At 42.3% G+C, this 24,545-nt stretch overlaps 1 protein-coding gene across 5 annotated transcripts in view; it reads left to right on the top strand.

The window, feature by feature from the left end:
• The window catches only part of PDE10A (phosphodiesterase 10A), a 205,405-nt gene that overhangs the window by 171,854 nt on the left and 9,006 nt on the right, over positions 1-24,545 (top strand). For all 5 annotated transcript variants that reach the window (XM_061624354.1, XM_061624351.1, XM_061624353.1 and 2 more), the window contains 3 exons: positions 9,186-9,297; positions 11,755-11,835; positions 16,936-17,024. In XM_061624354.1, the coding sequence (XP_061480338.1) occupies positions 9,186-9,297; positions 11,755-11,835; positions 16,936-17,024 (282 nt within the window). The remainder of the gene's footprint in view (positions 1-9,185; positions 9,298-11,754; positions 11,836-16,935; positions 17,025-24,545) is intronic.

The following is a 24,545-nucleotide window of genomic DNA, read 5'->3' as shown; positions in this document are numbered from 1 at the left end:
ATTGCACAAAAGTCTTATAAATCAAAAAGAAAACCCTCATCCGTTGTAATCTTTATAATGCTATTTTCAATGTCAGCTTTTTGCAATAAAAAAAGATAGGCTATTTTTATTTTCTTCCCCCTTAGTTCCGTGAGTAAAAGAAAAGGAAAGTTTTGGCTCACCCAGGTTTTCTTAATTGCTGATTCCTTGACAAATCTCTTTAGCTGTGTAGATAAGAAAGTAATAAGTGTAGACAGAATATTTGCCTGTTAGGCCGTTTTTCTTTAAAGAAAAAAAAACGGGTCACTTTTTCAGCTGAGCTAGCTGGAAATCCTCGCTCCGTCCGAGCTGCTGGAAGACCTTCTTTCACAGACAATTCTGACGAGTTCCAGTCTCCAACAATCACAACAAAATTGTGTGGGAAATCTCACGTTTCTTCCTTATCCGGAAGAAATTATCCCCAGTCAAAAAAGACCCTTCTGACTGGATTTAAAACTGAAAAAGTTTCATCCAAGACGGGAGCCGTCTCAGAGGCTGCACAGGCGGAGGGATCCTCCTGGGAAGTCCTTTCGACTTGCTCCCGACATTTTAAAAGATAACTTTCACTCTGCTTGGGTTGGTTTAGTGACAGGCAAACTTTTAAAGATAGGGCTTTCTCCTCAACTTGTCTCTCTTTTGGGCCCTGAAACAGCTTTAGCGAACATACGACAGCATCTGAAAGATATAGATTACCAACAGCAATTAATGCCAATTAAAAAACAAAGGCATAATCCCAAATTTTTTACACCAATGCCGTATTTACTGAACCTAGGAATCCCCAAATATCGAAAAGCCTTCGCACAGATCCGATTGGATGCTTTACCTTCTGCTGTTATGGAGGGCAGATTTACTAAAACACCCTACAAAGATCGTTTCTGTCTTTGTGGTGAAGATGCAGTTGAGAACAATGCACATGTGTTGCTTCATTGCTCTCTCTATAAGACCGTAAGGCAACAGCTAATTATTCCCTTACTGGCCCCTTTCTCGCATGAACCTGAATATTTCTGGCTGGAATACCTTCTAGGTGATACATCTCTAAAAATCACTTCACAAGTAGCAAAGTTCACCGTGGCTGCTCAAAATTTAAGGTGCAATACTGTAAAAAGTCTTTTTAACTTAAATAGTGCAATACAATAAATCTTAAATTGGATAAACTGATGCTATCCTAACCTTTTGAGATGAATATCACTATACAGCTGAAACTCATGCTGGAGCTACAGGAAAGTCAATTAGAAATGCATAGTTTTGATATCTCTGTATTTATCTTAAATTTATATTTTATTTGTCTTAAAGCGTCATATAATATTTATTTGTCATGTACCACACGGTTTGATTTTATTATGTCTCTATGCTGACCATTTGGTCGAATAAACTGTGATTGATTGATTGATGGAGTAAGCCCTGCTTCCCATCTCTCCCACTGAGGCAACCTGATGGAATGGCTGCTGCCAGGAGGGGGAGGAGGCTTGATGGAGCTGGTCTTTTAGCAGAGCTGATGCAATGAGCCCTGCTTCCCATCTGTCCCACTGAGGCAGTCTGATAGAATGGAATGATGAATATGGATTGGACTTGTGGCAGTTTTCTGCTAAAAATCTTCCTCTTCTTGGCAACTTGGCAAAGAGCACTGTCAGGGATCCCTGGGTCCCACTCAGCCTCTTTGTATAAAAACAGGCTTCCTTAATTTTTTCGCTGCCACCCAGTGGTGTGCTGGTAAATATTTAGCAACCGGCTCTCCGGAAAAAAAAATCCAAGCTGGATTTAGAAAGGGAAGAGGCACCAGAGATCATATTGCAAGCATACGCTGGATAATGGAATGGACCAAGGTATTTCAGAAGAAAATCACCCTGTGCTTTACAGATTACAGCAAAGTCTTTGATATGTGTAGATAACAAAAAACTATGGAACGGTTTTAAAAGAAATGGGCAAGGTTCTAGAGCGTGTGGTCGCTCGCCAACTCCAGGCTCTCTTGGATGAAACTGATTATCTGGATCCATTTCAATCGGGCTTTCGGCCGGGGTTTGGTACAGAAACGGCCGTGGTCGCCCTGTATGATGACCTCTGTCGGGAGAAAGACAGAGGGAGTGTAACTCTGTTGGTTCTCCTTGATCTCTCAGCGGCTTTTGATACCATCGACCATGGTATTCTTTTGGAGCGACTCTCGGATTTGGGAGTTGGAGGCACTGCCTGGCAGTGGCTGTGCTCCTATCTCGAGGGTCGTCTCCAGAAGGTGGGGCTTGGGGAGCATTGCCCGAGTCCCTGGGTACTTCAGTATGGGGTCCCGCAGGGCTCAGTTCTGTCCCCCATGCTCTTTAATATCTATATGAAGCCGCTGGGTGAGGTCATTAGGAGATTTGGAGTGCGTTTCCAGCAATATGCTGATGATACGCAACTCTACTTCTCCTTTTCATCTTCTTCAGGTGAGGCTGTTGATGTATTAAACCGCTGCCTGGCCGCGATAATGGACTGGATGAGAGCCAATAAACTGAAGCTCAATCCTGACAAGACTGAGATGCTGCTGGTTGGGGGGCTGTCTGCCCAGATGGTTGATGTTCGACCTGCCCTAGATGGGGTTACACTCCCCCTAAAGGAGCAGGTCCGTAGTTTGGGGGTTTTATTAGATCCGCTCCTGTCACTTGAGGCTCAGGTAGCCTCGGTGGCACGGAATGCGTTCTACCAGCTTCGGCTGGTAGCCCAACTACGACCCTATCTGGACAGGGAGAATCTCGCCTCAGTTATCCATGCTCTGGTAACCTCTAGATTGGACTACTGTAATGCACTCTATGTAGGGCTACCTTTGAAGATGGTTCGGAAACTTCAGCTAGTGCAGAATGGTGCGGCCAGAGTTCTTACTGGGACAAAGAAATTTGACCATATAACACCTATTCTGGTCCAACTGCACTGGCTACCAAATGTTTCTGGGCCAGATTCAAAGTGTTGGTTCTTACCTATAAAGCCTTAAACGGCATCGGACCGCAATACCTGGTGGAACGCCTCTCCCGCTATGTGCCTACCCGTTCGCTTCGCTCGACCTCGAAGGCTCTTCTCCAGGTCCTGACTCATAGGGAGGCCCGGAGAACGACAACTAGATCTAGAGCCTTCTCAGTGGTGGCCCCCGAATTATGGAATGCCCTCCCTGACGAGATACGCCTGGTGCCTTCTCTGTTATCTTTTCGGCGCCAGGTAAAAACCTACCTCTTTTAAATGGCATTTTAAGCTTAAACTTTGTAATTGAAATTCTTATTTTAATCTTTTAATCTTGTGCTTAAAATGTTTTATAACTGTATAATGAAATTCACACTTGCTCATATTTTAAATGTATTTTATCCTGTTGTGCACCGCCCTGAGAGCTCAATGCTATAGGGCGGTCTAAAAATGTAATTAAATAAATAAATAAAATAAATAAATAAATGGGGGTACCACAGTATCTGGCTGTTCTGATGCACAACCTATACTCTGGACAAGAGACTAGTGTAAGGACTGAATATGGAGAAACCAATTGGTTCCCCATCGGAAAGGGTGTGAGACAGGGGTGTATTTTATCATCCTATTTGTTTAATCTATATGCAGAACACATCATATGGAAAGCGAGATTGGCCCAAGATGAGGAGGTGTGAAAATGGAGGGATTTTAAAGGGATTTATTTCTTATTGTGAGTTGCCTTGGTTTCCCAACCCTACCTCACAGGGTTGTTGGAAAGACTGCATAGACACACACACACTGCAGATGTATAAATACATACAGCCCATATAATAGTTTATTGTCAAACCAGTTGGTCATTGCAGAAAAATCAGTCTTAGTTTTAAAAAAATCAGTATTAGTTTCCTACAGAATAAAAACTGTAATACCTGCCTACTTGCTTTAAAATAGGACTGGAGGAGAACAGAAAGAGTTAGAACACAAACAATTCTTTTTTACATTCACTCAACAGTTCCATTAATTGACAGCACATTCATAACCATGTCTACTCAAAAGTAAGTCCTATTGAATTCAGTGAGATTTACTCTGGGCATATGGGATTAGCATGCTTTTACCCCCACAAAAGCAAGTATTGGGAAGGTTTTGAACACATTGCCCAGGATCTGACTCTGCACAAAAGAGGGGAAAAAACTGAAATGTATATACTTACCCAATTTATGAGATTTTCAGATAAACGGTGGGGGGGGGACCACCATTTTCTGGCATTGCAGTGAGGTTTTCTAGACACTGCCCAGGTCAACCAAACAGTCTTCACACTGATTGGCTGGAATCCTACGAAGTGCTATAAAGTACAGATTTGTTTTAAAAAAAAGATTTAACAGTCGGGGGTGGCTGACGTTTTTATGTATATCTCGAGAACCGGACCACCTAGAAACTTAATTTTTTTTTAAAATTAAAGCTGAGAATCCAGGCCACCTAAGGGGCTAAACGGGCGCCAGGTGGCATGCAAAGAATCCGGGTAAAACCCGGCTAACCGGGCAATATGGCAACCCTAACTACAACTCCCATCAGCCCCAGCCAGCATGGCCACTGGATTGGGCTGATGGGAGTTGCAGTTCAAACAAGTAACTTTTCTAAGCTCTGCCCAGAAGCCCATGCTTTTGGCACATGTCTTTTGTCCACCAATCAGAGGAGCAGAAGATTTCCCCTGCTCCCTCTGTTAACAAACGGCTTGCAAAATTCTGGAAACTTTAACAATTGGCTCTTGTGAGCCCGTACGAGCCGGCTTCAGTACACCACTTCTGCCACCAATTCCCACAGAATACTTTCCAACATCCTCCTAGTAGTGTGTATAGAAGGCTTTAGGTGTGAGATGGACACCGAGAAACAGGATAAAAAACTAAGTCTGTAGGTTGATTAAAGGGATACTATTTACAAAAGGGAATATTGATACTTGTTTTGGGACTTTAAGGGTGCTTGCTGACAGACTGTAAAGACTTGGGACACTAGCCTCTAAGGGACCTTTACCTCAGGCCATTTTCCCTAAACTTCCACCCCAGGCAAAAACTTCCACTGAGAAGATTGGCTGTGTGCCCCAAAACTATTTGGTTTAAAATAAAATAGAAACAGTTCAATAGTTCTGTTTCTTAGTAGAGTATGTATTTTGCAAAGCAGAATGAGAATTAACCAACCCACCCTCCCCTCATACAGACTAGCTGAATAAAAACAACAGAGATAGTCTTCTTTGGTTAAAAAGTATTAAGAATGTTTACACACAACCTTTCATATGTTTAGGAAACATAGGATCTAGCTTGCAGAGAAAAGACAAAAGTAGGTAGTAGATTAAGATCCTCCGTGGGGCAGAGTGGTAAGTGGCAGTAACGCAGCCGAAGCTGTGCTCACGGCCGGAGTTCGATTCCAACGGAAGAAGGAAGTCGAATCTCCGGTAAAAGGGGTCGAGGTCCACTCAGCCTTCCATCCATCCGTGGTCGGTAAAATGAGTACCTGGCATATGCTGGGGGGGTAAAGAAAGGCCGGGGAAGGAACTGGCAATCCCACCCCATATATACGGTCTGCCTAGTAAACATCGCAAGACGTCACCCTAAGAGTCAGAAACAACTTGCACTACAAGTGCAGGGACACCTTTACCTTTACCTAGGTAGTAGATTTAGTCCATGATTGGGATCATCTGGCAGAGAAGCCTGTAGAGGCCTTTCTTTCTTGTGGCTTAATGCAGAATTATGCTAATAAGAGAACAACCTCTCTTAACGAAGAAGAGGAAGAAAAGAAGGGAAATAACACCTATCAATAGGAAGTTACATCACAGTAAACAAGCATAGAGGTGTCCCCCAAATTCTGGCTAGAAGAGACATCTCCCTATTAAAAGCATGCAAGCTTGCTTATCCCAACAAAAACTCCTCTGGTTGTGCTCCTAGATGCGTGGATAGTTTAACCAGCATGAAAAACCCACTTGTATCTCTTCCCTCTGGTAAGACTTTTTTCCAGGGCAGCCTCTCAGACCACTTCAGTCCCCGGCTTCCTTCTGATATTCACTAGACAATTATTAACGAAACCCTGGGTATTAATATAAAGGCCTCAATCTTCTCTTTAGCTACTGTCTGGTCATATTCCCCACACTGTCCTCATCAACCAACTCCCTATCTCCTCAACTCTTAACTCCCCTAACTGACGGTTAACTCACAACTGACTAGAACCTCTAGCCAATCAGAGTCTGCTGTCACCCAGACCAATCAGAATGAATTTTCCTGATCCAGGCCCCATCAAATAACATCTCAAAGCAGTTGTGATTCTCTCCTTCCAGAACCTGCCACCAAGTAATCACTGTTAAGCAACAACACAACAGCACAAGGCCTCAAAACAGTCAGAGGTTATAGAATACAGTTTTCCTTCTAACACAAACATAAGCAAACATATATACAGCATTTCTGCACAAGTAGGGTTGCCATATTGCCCTATTAGCTGGATTTTACCTGATTCTAGCCATGCTACCTGGTGCCCACTTAGCCCTTTAGGTGGCCCGGATTCCTACCTTTCATTTTTTTAAAAAGTCTCTAGCCTTTGTGGATCCAGGGTTACAAGGCAAAATGTTGAGGCATATTCCCGCCTTCCATTGTTAGCCAATGTGGGACACCACAGCTGTACTGGGAAAATCAAGAATTTCAGTGTGCCTGCCTGCTGCATATGCTGAATCTAGGAGTTTAGAAAATTGCATATGTTCACTTAATCAAAACATGCAGCTTCACCCCTTACCCATAGACTTTCTGGTTGAGTCAGCAAAGAAGCAGCCTTATCTCAATTGCCTCTGTGTGTCGGGGTATGTGTCTTAAGTGGCGAATGTGATTGGGGGGGATCTGTCTGCCATCATGGAGGATGGAATAAAGGGGTTTAAATCCACCAAATGCTCCTTCCCCAAACAAATACAAATATAAAAGCAAGCCTCTATGTAGAAAACGCTGAGGTATTAGCATTTGCATTTTTCAGCCTGCCCCCACCCTGTAAATTGGTGCTTACTCCCAAGTAAAGTTGTGTTGGAATGCAGCCTTGTTCATCCTGTTGCCTGGCAGAGTTTCTGTTCAGCAATTCAGAAAAGGCTAAAAAGTATTTTTTTAATACATTTCCTTCTTCAAAATGACTGGCAGGCATCTCCCCACCAAATATCACCTTACTTCATTTCCTCCCCAGGGATGTGTGTGTATGTATGTGTATATATACACACACATATATATATACACAGAGAGAGAGAGACTCTATATATTCAGTGTGCGGTGGGGGATGCAACCTTCCCCCCCTTAATACTAATAGAAATGGATCAATCCACCCTACACTCACCAAGGTTGGGAATAGTTATTTGCTTCCTATGTGGTGTATTTTGCTCTTGGTGCTACATGTCTGCCCCCTGGCAGTGTCTGAAATCCCTTATTCCTAATGCCAAATTAATAGAGGTAAGCTTGGCATTTAGTGCTGTAGAATGCACTCAGCACATATTTAGAGGATCCATTTTCTTTATTACTATTTCACATATTCAAAGCTCAATTCTTGTTTGCAAGGACTGGGGAGAATTTGATTTATTTAAAATTTGAAATGAAAATGATTGTTTTGTAGCTATCTTCTTTTATATAGCCAAATTTCAAACTATATATTTTGCTATGTCAACCACTTTGGGAACTTTTTGTTGAAATGCAGTATATAAATACTTTTACTACTATTATTATTATTAGCGGAAAATACATTGCATACTCAATATACATTGCATGCTCAGTATACTCTGAAGTTCAGGCAAACCTTGCTGCACACCAAGGTTCTGTTCTTTCTAGTGGCATATTAAATACTCTAAAAGAAAGAATACATTATTCCTATTTACTTGCTGATCTTCAATTTGGTGCTGTGCATAAGCATAACCTTGGGTGTCTTCAGGCACTTCAGACTTATGCAGGAGTGTAGTCTGGTGTTGGAAAGGATTCTGTGACAGCACTGCTTGCTTTGAAGCTAATTAAATAAGGTTATTGACTGAACTGATAATATTGAAATCTTCATTTCTATCTGTGTTACAGGTTGTAGCATTCATTTCACATTTCCTAACTGTTGCTAAGACAACCTCTCAGTCACAATATTGCTTTTAATTGACTGATTGGGTATTTTTATTATTTTTGTAAGCTGCTCTGACATATATATATATATATATATATATATATATATAATCCAAAGTATTGGAAACTAGGCATTTAAGGCTGAAAATGTAAATTAAAAAAAAGATACATGCTCCCTAGTTTTGGTAATTACTAGGCAAAAAAACACAATTGGACAATCAATTAATTAATTAAATAATTTATTATTTGATTTATATCCCGCCCTTCCTCCCAGCAGGAGCCCAGGGCGGCAAATGCAATGTAACCATTGTGTGTTTAATTTGCATAATATGCAAATTAGCATGTCCATATTTGTGGAACTGGGATATGACAACCTTATCCACAAACACCTTCAGGGGCAAACTGCAGGAGGAACTTTTTAGCTGGAAATTGCAGTGGGAGTCCTGATCCAAATCAGCAGCATGTGTTATATTGGAGCTTCATGGCTGCTGTTTTTTTTCCAGAAGCACAAAAAAAGTGGCCAGTTTCAGCACACTGTTTTAAAAGCATTAATAATACCATGTGTATTTTGGCCCTGACTTCAATAAGAACAAACATATATACAGTATTTCATTAATTCTCCTCTGACTGAGTTGTTTTCTTCAAACACACAGAGAAAATTTAGATGTTTTGTGATATTATGTGCCTGAGCTTACACCTACAATGGAAGGGATTGCATGTGGTTTAAGCATTATGAGGACAAGCCACAGCAACAGTTGGGCTCACATATTCCTCCCCCTCTGGTGCCATCTCCTCTTCAGTGCCTCTATAGAAATAAAAGATGAAATACAACTTTAGAAAAGGCAAAAAAGACAGCTGTACAAGTGAATATCATTCTCAAGTTTCAAAGAAACTCTTTCACAAGAGGAAATTGTTAGACTTCTTAGTAAAAACTCCTTCCACAAAGTATTCTGCTGCAGCATACCTGATCAGAGGCAAAGCACATTGTGCAGCTGAATCAGGTTAATATTAATCTGAAGTTTAAATTCAAATTGTTTCAATAGCCACTTAAATGCTGGTATACAAATATAAGAATAAATTTTAAAACAAAACAAATGCGACATCTTTAAACTGCATGATAATTTTCCAGTTCTTATATTCTAGGGATCGTGTGATTGGGTTGTTGATGACAGCTTGTGACTTATGTTCTGTGACAAAATTGTGGCATGTTACCAGAATGACAGCCAGTGATATATATGCAGAATTTTGGGCTGAGGTATGTGCCTTTTATTTTCATATTTGCATTTGTACCAGTGGACATGTGCAGCATTATATATCATATTATAGATATTATAGATCATTAAAACTAATGTTATTAGAGTGCAAAGTAATTTTGTTTCACAGCAATTATACAAAGTTGTGGAAGGTAGCAGTTGTAATGGACAGACCACCAAATCATAAGCATTGTTGGGCTCGTGCTGACTGAGCGGAAGGGGGGGTCTATTCCCTCCCCACTCCCTTTTCTAGCTTTTTTAAAAAAGAGATTTTCAAATGGATTTATTTTATTTTTTATTTAGAAATATAAACCACTGAATTTAAAAAACCCTAAGCAGTATACATAAAAACAATGTAAAACAATTATAAATAAAATCAGCAAAATTGAAAAACAAGCTAGATTGTATGTCCTGATAGGTTTCTTAGAACAGAAAAGTTTTTAGCCGGTGTCTGAAACAGTATAATAAGGGTGCCTGTCTGCTGTTATAGACAGGAGTTCCAAAGTACGGGAGCTGTCACACTGAAAGTTCAACTCCTCACAAATGTGGAGCAAGCATCATATGATACTTAGAGTTCAAGTTCCATCTTATTGGAGTGGTTGCATAGGCATATAGAGGGCAACGTGATCCTTCAAGTAAATGGATGTCAAGTTGTTCTGAACTTTATATATTCTAATAGTAAGATCTTTAATTTGGCTTACTAATGAATTAGCAGCCAGTGCAGATCTTTGAGTAAAGGTATAATACTGGGCTGCAGCATTCTGTATACTGATATTTCCAAACTAACCCTCAAAGGAAGACCCACTTAAAGTATATTACAATAATCCAGCCTTGAAGTCCCCAATGCCTGGACTACAGGGTTATGCTATCTTGGTCCAGGAATGGCCTCATCTGTTGCAGCAGTTAGTGAAAGTAGCTCCTAGCCGCACAGGTCACCTGGGTCTCTGTTGACAAAGCTGAATCCAGGAGCACCCCCAAGCATCTGTTCCTGCAGAGGGAGTGCAGTTCTATCCAGGGCAGGCCACTGGCCTACTTCTTGGAAACAGGAAACACCCACAGAGTCTCCTTCTTGTCAGGATTCACATACAGATTAATTGCCCTCATCTAGCCTGCCACTATCCATGCACTGGTTTAGGACTCATACATCCTCTCCTGATTTAGATATTATGGAGAAATAAAGCTTGGCACCTTGCCCCAAATTCCTAATTACCATTCCTAACAGCTAGATTATGAAATAGCATTGGGGATAGAATAATTCCCTGCAGCAGTCCATAGCATAACTGTCAGGGAACCAAAAAGCACTCTCCCAACACTGTGCTCTGGACTTAGCCCCATAGATGAGATGGAACCACTGTAACACAGTACCCATCCCCACCCCAATAACCATTCCACAGAGCCAGTCTAGGAGGATACCATGGTGAAAGGGTATCAAAAGCCAATAGGTAAATCAGTATACCAGCTCCAGGGTGTACTGTTCTAGGGGCTTGTTGGGGAAACAGGAGGGTTTCAACCAAAGCTTTGACCATCTGCCCCTGGCACACACACACCTGAACTTCTCCTTTTTGCCTTCTTTGCCATTGGAGGATTATGGTGACGGAGGGACAACTGCTGAGATTTCTGTGGTTGCAACAAGGAGGCTTCCATGGGCTGGAGACAATAGGATTGCACCCTTAATAAGTAAACTATTTGAAAAGAATTAAGTAACTGTTTTAGGCCTAGTTCTCACATATGGAGAACCTGTACCACTGCAGATTACAGGTGGAGGTGCACATGTGAATGCTCCTTATAGAAATGGGACAAGATGAGTCTAGTATCTTTCTCCCTGAAATGTAGAGTTTGTATATGCATGTTTTGTTTTGTTTTGTTTGAATGAAAGATGATTCATTCATATTAACCATCACTTGCATTCTGAACTGGTAAAGTCCAGAAACAGATTTACCTCCCCATTTGCTGTTTGTGAGAACTATACCTTAGTATTGAGACATAATTGGACATTCTTCCTGTTTGATTTTGTGGAACATGGAGTTGTAGAACACAGACACACATAAAATATTTTCCCCAGTGCTATTAGGGTGCCTTTGATCCAATTTGTTGTGTTAAATGCATTTATGTCAGCAGATATCCACAATATCTAAGTGGAAACTTCAAATTCAGAGGGAATATGGTCCTGAATACAATGTGGGGGAACAGCATGGGAGGGTTATTGCTTTCATGCCTTTCTTGTGGGCTTTTTGGAGACATCTGGCTGGCTGTTGTGGAAAACGGCCGTGGACTAGATGGATCCTTGGTCTGATCCATCTGGTCCTATGTTGAAAATTCATTCCCTTCTGTTGTCCCTATCCCCTACTATTAATAAATTGAATTCTTAATTAGAATTCAATTACTGTATATAAATGAGAAATATTTTTGGACCAAAGAATCATGGATAATCCATTCTTTTGTCTTCCACTTTCTTTTAGGGTGATGAAATGAAGAAGCTTGGTATTCAACCAATTCCTATGATGGATAGAGACAAGAAAGATGAAATTCCTCAGGGCCAAGTAGGTCTTAAAATGTTTGATGTTTCAAATAGGTAAAATTTAAATAGAAAGTAGGTTTTGAGATATTTAGGTATTACCAACCTTTCAGATTTTTGAATGCAGGTCTGACTTCCATTCTTTCTATAAATACTTCTGAATTATTATTATTATTATTATTATTATTATTATTATTATTATTATTATTATTATTTACATTTGTATACCGCCCCATAGCTGAAGCTCTCTGGGTAGTTTACAACAATTAAAAACATTAAAAACAAATATATAAACATATAAATTTAAAAACACGTTAAAAAAACAATTTAAAAACCCATGCTAAAATGCCTGGGAGAAGAGGAAAGTCTTGACCTGGTGCCCAAAAGATAAGTGTTGGCACACCTCATCAAAGAGATCATTCCATAATTTGGGGGCCACCACTGAGAAAGCCCTCTCCCTTGTTGCCATCCTCTGAGCTTCCCTCGCAGTAAGCATCTGGAGGAGGGCTTTGATGTTGAGCTTAGTGTATGGGTGGGTTTGTGTCGGGAGAGGCGTTCCATCAGGTATGTGGTCCCAAGCCATGTAAGGCTTTATAGGTTAAAACCAGCACTTTGCTTCGAGCTCAGAAACATACAGGCAGCCAATGCAAGCAGGCCAGAATCAGTTTTATATGTTCGAACCGTCTGGTCCCTGTTACCAAACTGGCCGTTGCATTTTGCACAAGCTGCAGTTTCCAAACTGTCTTCAAAGGCAGCCCCACATAGCGTGCATTGCAGTAATCTAACTTGGAGGTTACCAGAGCATGGACAACTGAAGCCAGGCTATCCCTGTCCAGATAGGAGTGTAGCTGAGCCACCAACCGAAGTTGGTAGAAGGCATTACGTGCCACCGAGGCTGCCTGAGCCTCAAGTGACAAAGATGGTTCTAGGAGAACCCCCAAGCTACGAACCTGCTCCATCGGGGAGTGCAACCCCATCCAGGACAGATTGAACATCCACCATCCGGTCAGAAGAACCACCCGCTAGCAGCATCTCAGTCTTGTCTGGATTGAGCCTCAGTTTATTAGCCCTCATCCAGTCCATTGTTGCAGCCAGACACCGGTTCAGCTCATTGACAGCCTCACCTGATGAAGATGAAAAGGAGAAATAGAGCTGTGTGTCATCAGCATACTGATGGCAGTGCACTTCAAAGCTCCAGATGACCACACCCAACGGTTTCATGTAGATGTTGAACAACTTGGGGAACTGAACTGACCCCTGCGGAACCCCATACTGGAGATTCCAGGGTGCTGAGCAATGTTCCCCAAGCACCACCTTCTGGAGACAACCTGCCAAGTAGGAGCGGAACCACTGCCTTGCAGTCCCTCCCACTTCCAACTCAGCCAGTCTCCCCAGAAGGATACCATGGTCGATGGTATCAAAAGCTGCTGAGAGATCAAGGAGAATCAACAGAGTCACACTCCCCCTGTGTCTCTCCCGACAGAGGTCATCACACAGGGTGACCAAAGCTGTTTCCGTGCCAAAGCCAGGCCTGAAACCCGACTGAAATGGATCCAGATAATCGGTCTCATCCAAGAGTGTCTGGAGCTGGCCTGCCACCTCTCATTCAAGGACCTTGCCCAGGAAAGGAACATTTGCCACCGGCCTATAATTATTAAGATTTTCTGGGTCCAAGGAGCGTCTCTTCAGGAGTGGTCTCACTACCGCCTCTTTTAGGCAGCCAGTGACCACCCCCTCTCCCAGAGAGGCATTAATCACTTCCCTGGCCCAGCCAGCTGTTCCTTCCCTGCTAGCTTTTATTAGCCAAGAAGGGCAAGGATCCAGCACAGAAGTGGTTGCACGAACCTGTCCAAGCACCTTGTCAACGTCCTCAAGCTGTACCAGCTGAAACTCATCGAAGAAATCGGGACAAGGCTGTGCTCTGGACACCTCGCTTGATTCACCTGCTATAACACTGGAGTCAAAGTCCTGGCGGATGCTAAAGATTTTATCCTGGAAGTGCCTAGCATATTCATTACAGCGGGCCTTAGATGGATCTACCATGTCCTTGGGGCCAGCGTGTAATGGTCCCTGGACAATTCTGAAGAGCTCCACTGGACGGCAGATTGATGATGATAGTGGCAGCAAAATATTGTTTTTTTGCTGCCCTCATTGCCCCTAAATACAGCTTACCATAGGCACTTACCAGTGTGTAATTGCATCCACCAGGAGTTCATCTCCATCTACACTCAAGTCGTCTCCTATATTGTTTCATTGCTCTCAGCTCTGGGGTATGCCATGGAGCCGTACGAGCTCGACACAGGAGAGGGCGCTCAGGAGCAATCGTGTCCACCACCTGGGTCATTTCTGTATTCCACAGTTCAACCAGGGTTTCAACAGGAGCGTCAGCCTTATCAGCTGGAAAACTCCCCAGAGCCCTTTGGAAACCATCTGGATCCATTAGTCTCTGGGGCGGACCAACTTAATAGGTCCCCCACCCTTGCAGAGGGGAAAAGCCACTGTAAGTCTAAACTTCAGCAAGCAGTGATCTGTCCATGACAGAGGGACTAATGTAAGGCCCCCCACATTCAGATCACCATCTCCATGTCCAGTTGCAAAAAACAAGTCTAGAGTATGCCCTGCTACATGTGTTATGGAAATTCTTCCAAGCTACACAGGAAGTGGATTGGACTGTGAAAGACCAACCCAAATTGGGTTTGCATTTGTAAACAAATGCAAATGCAAATTTGTAGGGCAGTACAATATCTCAGAGAGGTCAGATCACCTGCTCCTCAGGTGCATTCATTATAGCTGCTGAATTTCCCTGCTTTTTAAAGTTTGATAGAAATACCTGTGGGCTTTAGGTATGTTCTTAAACGGCAAGGTTTTTTTTGCCTATTAGTGCATTTCTCTGCTTTTTAATCCGGGAGGTAAGAAATTGGATCCTCTGCAGGTTTGCTGAGAATGGATTGATCATTTGCATGCTTATTGAGTTCAGTGGGATTTACTCCCCTGCAATCATGCTTAGGATAGGTGAAACTGACCAGGGGGGGGAGGGAGGGAGGGAGGGAGGGCTGGAATGGGCAGAGGAGGAGGAAGAAGGAAGAGGGGAGGGGAGGAGGAAGGGAGAGGATAGGGGAAAGAGGGGAAAGGCATGCTTGATCATTTGCATGCTTATTGAGTTCAATGGGATTTACTCCTATGCAATCATGGTTAGGATAGGTAAAACTGACCATGGGGGAGGAGGAGGGAGAAGGGGAGGTTTGATCATTTGCATGCTTATAGAGTTCAATGGAATTTACTCCTGTGCAATCATGCTTAAGATAGGTAAAACTGACCATGGGGAGGAGGAAGGGGAGGAGGTAGAGGGGGAAGGGGATGGGGAAGGGGGAGGGAATAGGGGAAGGGAGGGTAGGTTTGAACATTTGTATACTTTTTGAGTTCAGTGGGATTTATTTCTGTGGAATAAAATGGAAAATGGAAATGGACTGCATTTAAGTCGACCATGACTTATGGTGACCCTATAAATAGGGTTTTCATGGTAAACGGTATTCAGAGGTGGTTTTACCATTGCTTTCCTCTGAGGCTGAGAGGCAGTGACTTAACAAAGGTCACCCAGGGAGCTTCATGGCTGTGTGGGGATTCGAACCCTGGTCTCCCAGGTTGTAGTCCAACACTGACCTGGAGAGGGGGAGGGCGGAGATTGGGTAGGTGGCCACTGGGTAGAGGGGAAGCCCCTTTCCTTTCCAAAAGGAAAACATAGTGAACAGTATCATTGCTTTTCAGGGTTTCCCCCACCTTTTCATTCTATAGCAGACACATGTAGCTTCCTACCCAAATTTAAACCAAAGCTGTCCCTGGCCATTTCCACATCAGACCTTTACTTCACTTTAGACAGTCATGGCTTCTCTCAAAGAATTCTGGGAAGTGTAGTTAGTGAAGGGTGCTGAGAGTTGCTAGGAGACGCCTTATTCCCCTCACAGACCTTCAATCAGAGCGGCTGACTGTTAAACCATTCAGTTCCACTCTGTAAGTGGAATAGGAGTCTCCTCTCAGCACCCTTCAGAAACTACACTTCCCAGGATCCTTTGGGGGAAGGCATGACTGTCTCGAGTGAAATCAAAGTCTGGTGTGGATGTGGTCCCCTGATTAGGCAAGCCAAGCAGCTGGGAGTCTGGCTTTTAGAACACTGACAGTTGGTTCTTACTGAGCATGCCCGACATTATAATTGAGTTCAAGCCAAAACTTCTTAAATTAATTAAAAATCAGCCAGGCATTTTTTTAACTTTTAAACTGCAGAAGATGAAGAGTATGGGGCAAGGTCAGTAATAGGATTACAGGTACTCTGTGAACATGGCTGATTTTTGATGAATTTCAACAGATCATGAGAACTCTGACAGGAAAAAAGTCCAAAGGGGTCTGGTTTTTCTCTCTCTTTAGACTTTGACCTCTCTATTCTCTCTGTTTTGTGTATCACCATGAAAATTTAGAAAGTTGTTAAGCAAGCATTTCTGAGTTCAAGGCTATATGTTTTGTAAGGTTTTGTTTTGAAATGAGCTTATGGGAAGCATCAGAATGGGAAGGGCGGGTATTTTCAATTTAACATTGCAGAATGTGAAAAATCAATGCTGGCTATAGTATACAGCCACTCTTGTGGCTGTATAACTAACTCAGGTAAGAGTGCTATATAAAAGAATTTTGTCTGAAAGCCTAGAGAAGTCGCTGTCACTCAGAGTAGAAAATGCTGGGTTAGATTAACAGAATTAGTATCAGATGAGGCACTCATATATGAGGCTAAAATACAGTGAAAACACACCGTGGGCATTCTCATAAGCAGGTTCCTTTAAAGTTGCAGATTTCTGAATTACTACCAGAACTTTCAGTTCAAGTTCAGCAGTTATATAACTGCAGTATTTTACTTGAATTCTGTTTTTGCCCTAATGTAGTAGCAAGCTTGTTTGGATACCCATGAGTAGTTTACTCTAGGGTTCTTTCCGTTCATAAGACTGGTATTGATAATAACAGATATCCAGAATTGTCTAGAATAGACAATTTTCCTGCTAAGTAGTGTACATTCGTTACCATGCCTTTCTAATTTGCTTAATATAGATTTTGTTTTATATTCTGTTTCATTTTTTATTTTCAGATTGGATTCTTCAATGCTGTAGCCATTCCATGCTACACTACCCTTTCACAAATCCTTCCTCCTACACTACCACTACTTCGAGCATGCAAGTAAGTTACAAGAATTTGCACAGAATAACTTTGTCAACTGGAGTCTATTGTACATGCTAAATGATTATTACTTAGAGCAGTGCTCTGTAACTTTGGACCCCAGTTGTTGTTGGGCTATACCTCCCATGATCCCTTGGCCAGTGGCTAAACTGGCTTGATAGGAATTGTAGTCCAAGAATGGACCCAAAGTTGAAGAACAGTGACTTTGATATTCCTTCAAAACTATTAAAGCTTGTTGGGGGAGAGGTAGCCACTCTGCACTGGTATTAATTTCTAGAACAGAGGAATTGCAATGCATGTTCAGATCTTTGACTTAATTCAGAAGCAGCTTCCTGGCATGTGTGTCACTGCTGTTTACTAGGACAGAAAGGGGACATGGCAGAGAGGATGGTGCAGGTGCACCAGCAGGAGCACGAGATTGGTTCCCCCAGTGTGCTTACAATGCACCAACCTCTCCTCTACTTTACCATCTCCCTATCCCTTCTGGTAAGCAGCAGCGACACAACTGCCAGGAAGCTAGCATTGCAGCTCTCCCCCATTGGGCAAACAGCCTCTGACAATTAATTCTTTGTACTATTTCTCATGGTGGTTTTATCCTTCAAAGCTGCAAGAATAAATAAGTTGTTAGGCATGTTAAGAATGATTTGCTGCTTAAAGGAAATACAGAATTGAAGGAGGCACAGTAGAACTGGCCATCAGTATCAACTATCATGTTTTATTTACCATTTTATTTTTACAAAGCTTGCAGAGCTCTGTGATCAAGCAGTTTATAAAACTTTTAAGTAAATAAACATTGAACCCTTCAAATGTGGCATATTCATATACGTAAGCACGGAGGCTTTCTTGTGTCTACCACCAACATCTGAAGCTGAGACTAGGAAGAGGGTCTTTCTGTGGTTATGACTAGTCTTAAGTACATACTTTCTAGGGCAAGGAGTTGCTTTGCTCCTTCTCTGGTGGTCCTCTGTGAGTGTTAAGACCTTCTTTAACAAGCTTTTTGTGATCCTCTTGGTACTGGATTTTGAAGTTTTTGAAAGCTGTGCTACTTTGTTGCTGAAATCATTATTTACAGTATCCTGGGTCACTCAGCCAGTCTGAGTAGACTGGATGTGCGTGAGGGAGTGGAATCATGATGACAAGCCCTGTTATTGCGCTACTTTCATTCAGACTGTTGTTTGAATAGACCTCTTCCATGTGTAAGCTGTGTGCATTGACTTCTCCACATGTTGGGGTTATTCAGACAGTAGAATTGTTGCACGTGGTTTGGAGTGGGGCTTGCTAGCACAACCCCATTCTGCGTCTCTCTCTGATGAACATTCACTGTACACAAACTGATTGTGTGAACCAGGCTTTTATGTTGTTCAAGTGGCTTGACTTTCCATCTCTATTCTTGTTCCAGTGGAAAGGTCCCAGTCTTGGTTATGAATTAAATTCGAGTTTGAGTCCCCAGTCTGTAATAGCTTACTCATTCATTTAATTATCCGAGTCCTATGCACTTAGTGTAAATTTTAAAAGGCATATTTAAAAATGAGAGATGGAAAATAAAACATTAAAATGAACTATTCATGGGAAAAAGGTGCTTAAAAAGCAAAAATAGGTCCTGCACAGTCTTGGTAGCCAAGTTAGAAGTTTCACTCAGGTTCTGTTTTTCTCCTAGTCATGGTCAGTAATAGAAGCCTTGAGGTTTCTTATTGAAGAAATTGCAGCACTGAAGGGAATTTGGAGCTTGGTCTAACAGGAATTAAAGTACTATGGGTGCTTTTACTTGCTTCAGTGCATTGAAAGAGCCATGACTCCATCCCAAGAGAAACTGGCCTCCCTGTAAAAGCTGTATATTTTATCGCATGGCATAGATTGCACATCTCTGAGAAAGTGTTTGGGACTTTCTTGAAGCTCAAGCAGATAGTGCTGCAGTCAGTTCTTATTTCTAAGGTTATAACTTCAACCAGAAATTCTGTAAGTTGCACTTTTAATGATTTTTTTTTAAAAAAAACTAGCTGTAGCACAACTGGATCGAATCTTACAGTAGAATTAGCAGCAGCTTAACAAAAGGATATGCAGAAGTAGAATAAAAATCACCATTCTACTTATTTCTAGAGGAGTAGCTGTGATGTTCTGTTGCAGCAAAAACAACAAATAAGAACATAAGAAGAGCCTACTGAATCAGGCCAATGGCCGATCTGTAGTCCAGCATCCTGTTCTCACAGTGGCCAACCAGTTGCCCATGAGAAATCCGCAAACAGGACCTGAGTGCAAAGAGCATTCTCCCCTTCTGTGGTTTCCAGCAACTGGAATTTAGAAGCATACCACTTCTGCTTATGGAGGCAGAGCATAGCCATCATGGCTAGTAACCATTAATAGCCTTTTCCTTCATGATTTTGTCTAATTCTTTTAAATCCATCCAAGTTGGTGGCCATCACTACCTATTGTGGAAACGAATTCCATAGTTTAACTATGAGTTGTATGAAGAAGTACTTTCTTTTGTCTGTCCTGGATCTTCCAGCATTCAGCTTCATTAGATGTCCATGAGTTCCAGTGTTATGAGAGGAGAAAACCTTCACATTTCCCAGGGCAGCACAATTTTATACACTTCTGTCATCATGGTATCTTTTACTCTGTCTAAACTAAAAAGCTGCAAATTCTGTAACCTTTCCTCAGAGGGGAGTTGCTCCATTCCCTTGATCATTTTGGTTGCCCTTTTCTGAACCTTTTCCAGCTCTACAATATCCTTTTTAAGGCGAGGCGACCAGAATTGTGCACAGTATTCCAAATGCAGCTGCACAATAGATTTATATAACAGCATTATGATATCAGCAGTTTTATTTTCAGTACCTTTTCTAATGATCCCTAGCATGGAATTTCCTTTTTACAGCCACTGCACATACAGGTTGACATCTTTTTTAAGCTATCCACTACGACCCAAGGTCTTGTTCCTAGTCAGTCACCACCAATTCAGATCCATAAGCATATATGTGCAATTAAGATTATTTGCTCCATTCATTTCATTGGTGATCACTCGTGGCCGAGTAAGATTGTCTTCCAGGGTAAGGTCTTTAACAGTGGGTCCATAAGTGACTGTGGAGGCCAATTCTGGATCCACACAGCCTCCCACAGTGAGGTCATAGGTTTCCAGATGGAAGATGGTCATGATGAGGATTTGCCTTTCACCCTGTACTCGTGCTTCTTCAAAGTCCATAGCACCTATGATAATGGCCGACCTCCAATTGGGACACTCATGGGCCAAGGCTTCCCAATTCTCGATGCTCGTGTTACATTTTTTTAGATTAGCTTTGAGAACATCTTTAAACCTCTTTTGCTGTCCACTGATATTCCGTTTTCCATCCTTAAGTTGGGAGTAAGGTAGCTGCTTTGGAAGATGGTGCTGAGGCATTCGAACAACATGGCCGGTCCAGCGAAGTTGATGTTGGAGGATCATTGTTTCAACACTGGTGGTCTTTGCTTTTTCCAATAAGCTAACATTAGTCCGCGTATCTTCCCAAGTAATTTGCAGAATTTTCCGGAGGCAGCGTTGGTGGAATCTTTCAAGAAGTTGGGAGTGGCATTTATAGATGGTCCATGTTTCACAGGCGTCCAGTAAGGTCGGTAGTACAATGGCTTTGTAAATAAGCATTTTGTTCTCCCTGCGAATATCCTGCTCCTCGAACACTCTACACTTCATTCGGGAGAATGCGGCACTCACAGAGCTCAGACAATGCTGAATTTCAGCGTCAATGTCAGCTTTAACAGAGAGATGACTGCCAAGATAAGTGATCGACATTGTCCACCGTCGCACCATTAAGCTGGATTGATGGTGCTACAGAGAGATTGTTTTTTTTGATGTTAAGCGAGAGGCCAAGCTTTTCATATGCTTCTGCAATTACATTTAGGGTAGTTTGAAGATCTTCCTCTGAATGTACAGAGACTACATTATCATCAGCATATTGAAGTTCTACAACGGAGGTTGTAATTACCTTAGTTTTTGCTTTTAGCCTACTGAGATTAGAAAGCTTTCCATCTGTTCGATATGTGATTTCCACGCCAGTGGGAAATTTCCCCTCAACAAGGTATAGAATCTTGGCAATGAAAATAGCAAATAAGGTCAGAGCTATGATGCATCTCTGTTTGACGCCTGATCCCACTTTGAATGGATCACTTTGAGAGCCATTGTTATCCAAAATTGTCGCTGTCATGTTGTCATGGAGGAGTCGCAAAATATTCACACATTTATCAGGGCATCCAATTTTCAGAAGGATGGTCCAGAGAGCAGTTTGATTCACAGTATCAAAGGCCTTAGTCAGATCAATAAACGCCATATACAGAGGTCGGTTTTGCTCCCTGCATTTTTCTTGAAGCTGTCGTGCTGTGAAGATCATGTCCACTGTCCCCCTGGAAGGGCAGAAATCATTTTGGGATTCAGGGAGGATGTCTTCTGAGATAGGTAGGAGGTGATTTGCGAGGATCCTTGCAAGGATTTTACCTGCAGTAGCTAGAAAAGAAATGCCTCGGTAGTTCCCACAATCTGTTCTATCACCCTTCTTGAAAAGAGTGAAGATTATGGCATCCCTAAAGTCTTCCGGGACCTCCTCCCTCATCCAGATTATTTCGATGATCTTATGTTGTGTAAATTCAGGCCCACCTTCTTTAAAGACTTCAACAGGAATCCCATCAGGACCACTAGCTTTGTTATTCTTCATTTGATTAATGGCTTTGCTGACTTCATCCCAATTAGGAGATACTGCAAGCTCATCTCTAATTTGTTGTTGTGGGATTTGTGAGAAGACCTCACCAGCCACAATAGAGTTACGATTAGGGAAGTCGTGGTAATGCTCTTTCCAACGCAGTGCAATAGACTCTTTGTCCTTTAGAAGTTTGGTACCATCTATTGAGCATAAGGGATTTGTACCATAATTTGTTGGTCCGTAGATAGCCTTTGTGGCATTAAAAAAGCCCCGTGCATCATGAGCATCTGCAAAATGCTGGATCTCTTGAGCTTTCCTTATCCACCAGGTGTTCTTAAGTCCTCTAGTTCTTCTTTGGACCTCATCCTTTGCACTGGCGTAGATCTTTTTCTTAGCAGCACAGTTAATGTCTTTTTGCCATATCTGGAAGGCTTTCCTTTTCTTGTCAATGATATGTTCAGTCTCACTATCATTCTCATCAAACCAGTCCTGATGCTTCTTAGTTTGGTATCCAATAGTTTGTTCACATGCTGCAATAATGGATGTCTTCAGTTTAATCCAGTGTTCCTCAACGTTTTCAGGGAGTTCCGTAGGTAGATGTTTCTTGAGAGTTGCTTGAAAGCAGGCTCGCTTAATAGGATCTTGAAGGGCATGGATGTTCATTTTACGCCTTGGTTTTCTTCCTTGGAGCCTGCGTTGAGGAACAATATTAATGGCCATAGCGGATTGAATTAATCGGTGATCTGTCCAGCATCATCAGCACTTGTCTTGCCCCTAGTGAGGAGAACATCACGACGATCTATGGCACGGACAATTACGTAATCCAGGAGATGCCAGTGCTTCGACCAAGGGTGCTTCCATGATGTTTTAAATTTATCTTTCTGGCGGAAGAGTGTGTTTGTAATAACAAGATTATGCTCTGCACATTTAGTCAGAAGTAGAATGCCATTCAGGTTGCTATTGCCAACTCCTTCTTTCCCAATGGTTTCTGGCCATAAATCCAGATCACGCCCAACTCTTGCATTGAAATCGCCCAGGAGGATAATTTTATCCCCCTTAGATATCTCTGATAAGATCATGTCCACCTGGGTATAAATTTTTTGCTTGATGTCTTCATCAGCATCTAATGTTGGTGCATAAGCACTTAGAATAGTTGCCTGCTGGTTTTTGGTGAGTTTTAATCAGAGAGTTGAGAGTCGTTTATTAATGCCAGTAGGAACTTCTGAGAAGAGCTTCATAAGATCATTTTTAATAGCAAAGTCTACTCCATGTATTCGTCGTTCTTGTTCAGGCAGTCCTTTCCTCTTCCTTTAGTTGTCCCTCTCCTGCTCTGAGTTTCTTGGAGTGCTGCTATGTCAATTTTAAAACATCTCAACTCCCTTGCGATGATGGCAGTCCTGCGTTCAGGACATTCACTATCTGTATTGTCCAGCAATGTCCGCATATTCCATGCTCCAAAGTTCATTTGTCTTTTGCGACCACTAAGTGGTGACCCCACTGGACGTGGTGATCCAGTCAGGGAGAGAGATGAGGCAGACTATGTTTAGAGCACCTTTTGTAGCCTCCTTCCCATATGGGGTGAGCAGAGTGGATCCTGAATAGGACTGCTCAGTCGTGGATATAGCTGCTGAACTACTCAACTGCCTCAGTCCTTGAGCCAGGATGACTGAGTCTATCCACCGCCCATGTGTCGGTCCATGACTAGGGGCTTCCGGATTTCACAGTCCTGCCCCTGTCGCTATTCGCCGATCGCCATGGTGCTTTTGGTTTGGTTTGGTTTGGTTGGAAGACGCCTGTGCGTGAATTTGTTTTATGCGGGGAGATCAGTGCACGACGATCAACACACAATCTTGACAGAAAGAGGCTTTGATCCAATGGCATGGATACTATGACGATTGGAAATCTTTTATCTGTTGCAGCCTTCATCCGCCTTCACAGCTGTTGTAACATACACATTGTTATCCTCCGCCTGTTCTGCTGTTGAGGACATTCTTGGATCGTCCTTTGTCTGGTTCCTCTCCCTTGACCTTACTGCCATGGGTGACCCTGCTGGGAGTACATGACTCCCGACAGCATCGCTCATGGGGTTCATTGGAACACACAAGTCCACTCACTACTACAAGGTGACGATCCAGCAAGGGGTATCTGCTCCAATATGCATAGCTTTACATATGTATAGCTTTACATAAGAGCTACAAAAGGATCTCTGACTGAATAGGCAGTAAAATGGCAAATGCATTTCAGTGTAAACAAGTGTAAAGCTGTTTGCTCGAATATGCATAGCTTTACACTTGTTTACTTTGAATTGCATTTGCCATTTTACCGCCTATTCAGTCAGAGGTCTTTTGTAGCTTTTTGCAATCCCTTTTTATTTTAAGAACTCTGAACAATTTAGTATCATCAGTAAACTTGGCCACTTCACTGCTCCTCCATAAATCTCGATCATTTATGAACAAGTTATAAAGCACAGGTCCCAATACCGACCCTTAGGGGCACTCCACATTCTCCCTCTCTTGGGAGAAACGTCCATTTATTCCTGCTCTCTATTTTCTGCTACTTAATTCATGATCCACAACAGGACCTCTCTTGTTACTCCATAAGTGCTAAGATTACTCAGCAGTCTTTTCTGAGTTACTCTGTCAAAGCTTTCTGAAAGTCCAAGTACACTATGTGAACTGGATCACCTCTCCCAAAGAACTCTAATAGATTTGTTTGTTTCCGGTCACAATTCAAAGTGCTGGTTTTGACCTATAAAGCTCTATACGGCCTAGGTCCAGGCTATTTGTCAGACCGTATCTCCCCATATGAGCCCGCCCGGGCATTGAGATCCTCAGGAGAGGCC

Source organism: Rhineura floridana, chromosome 4 (genome assembly GCF_030035675.1).
Source record: "Rhineura floridana isolate rRhiFlo1 chromosome 4, rRhiFlo1.hap2, whole genome shotgun sequence".
Classification (NCBI taxonomy): Eukaryota; Metazoa; Chordata; class Lepidosauria; order Squamata; family Rhineuridae; genus Rhineura; species Rhineura floridana.
This window is presented reverse-complemented; position numbering and strand designations above follow the sequence as displayed.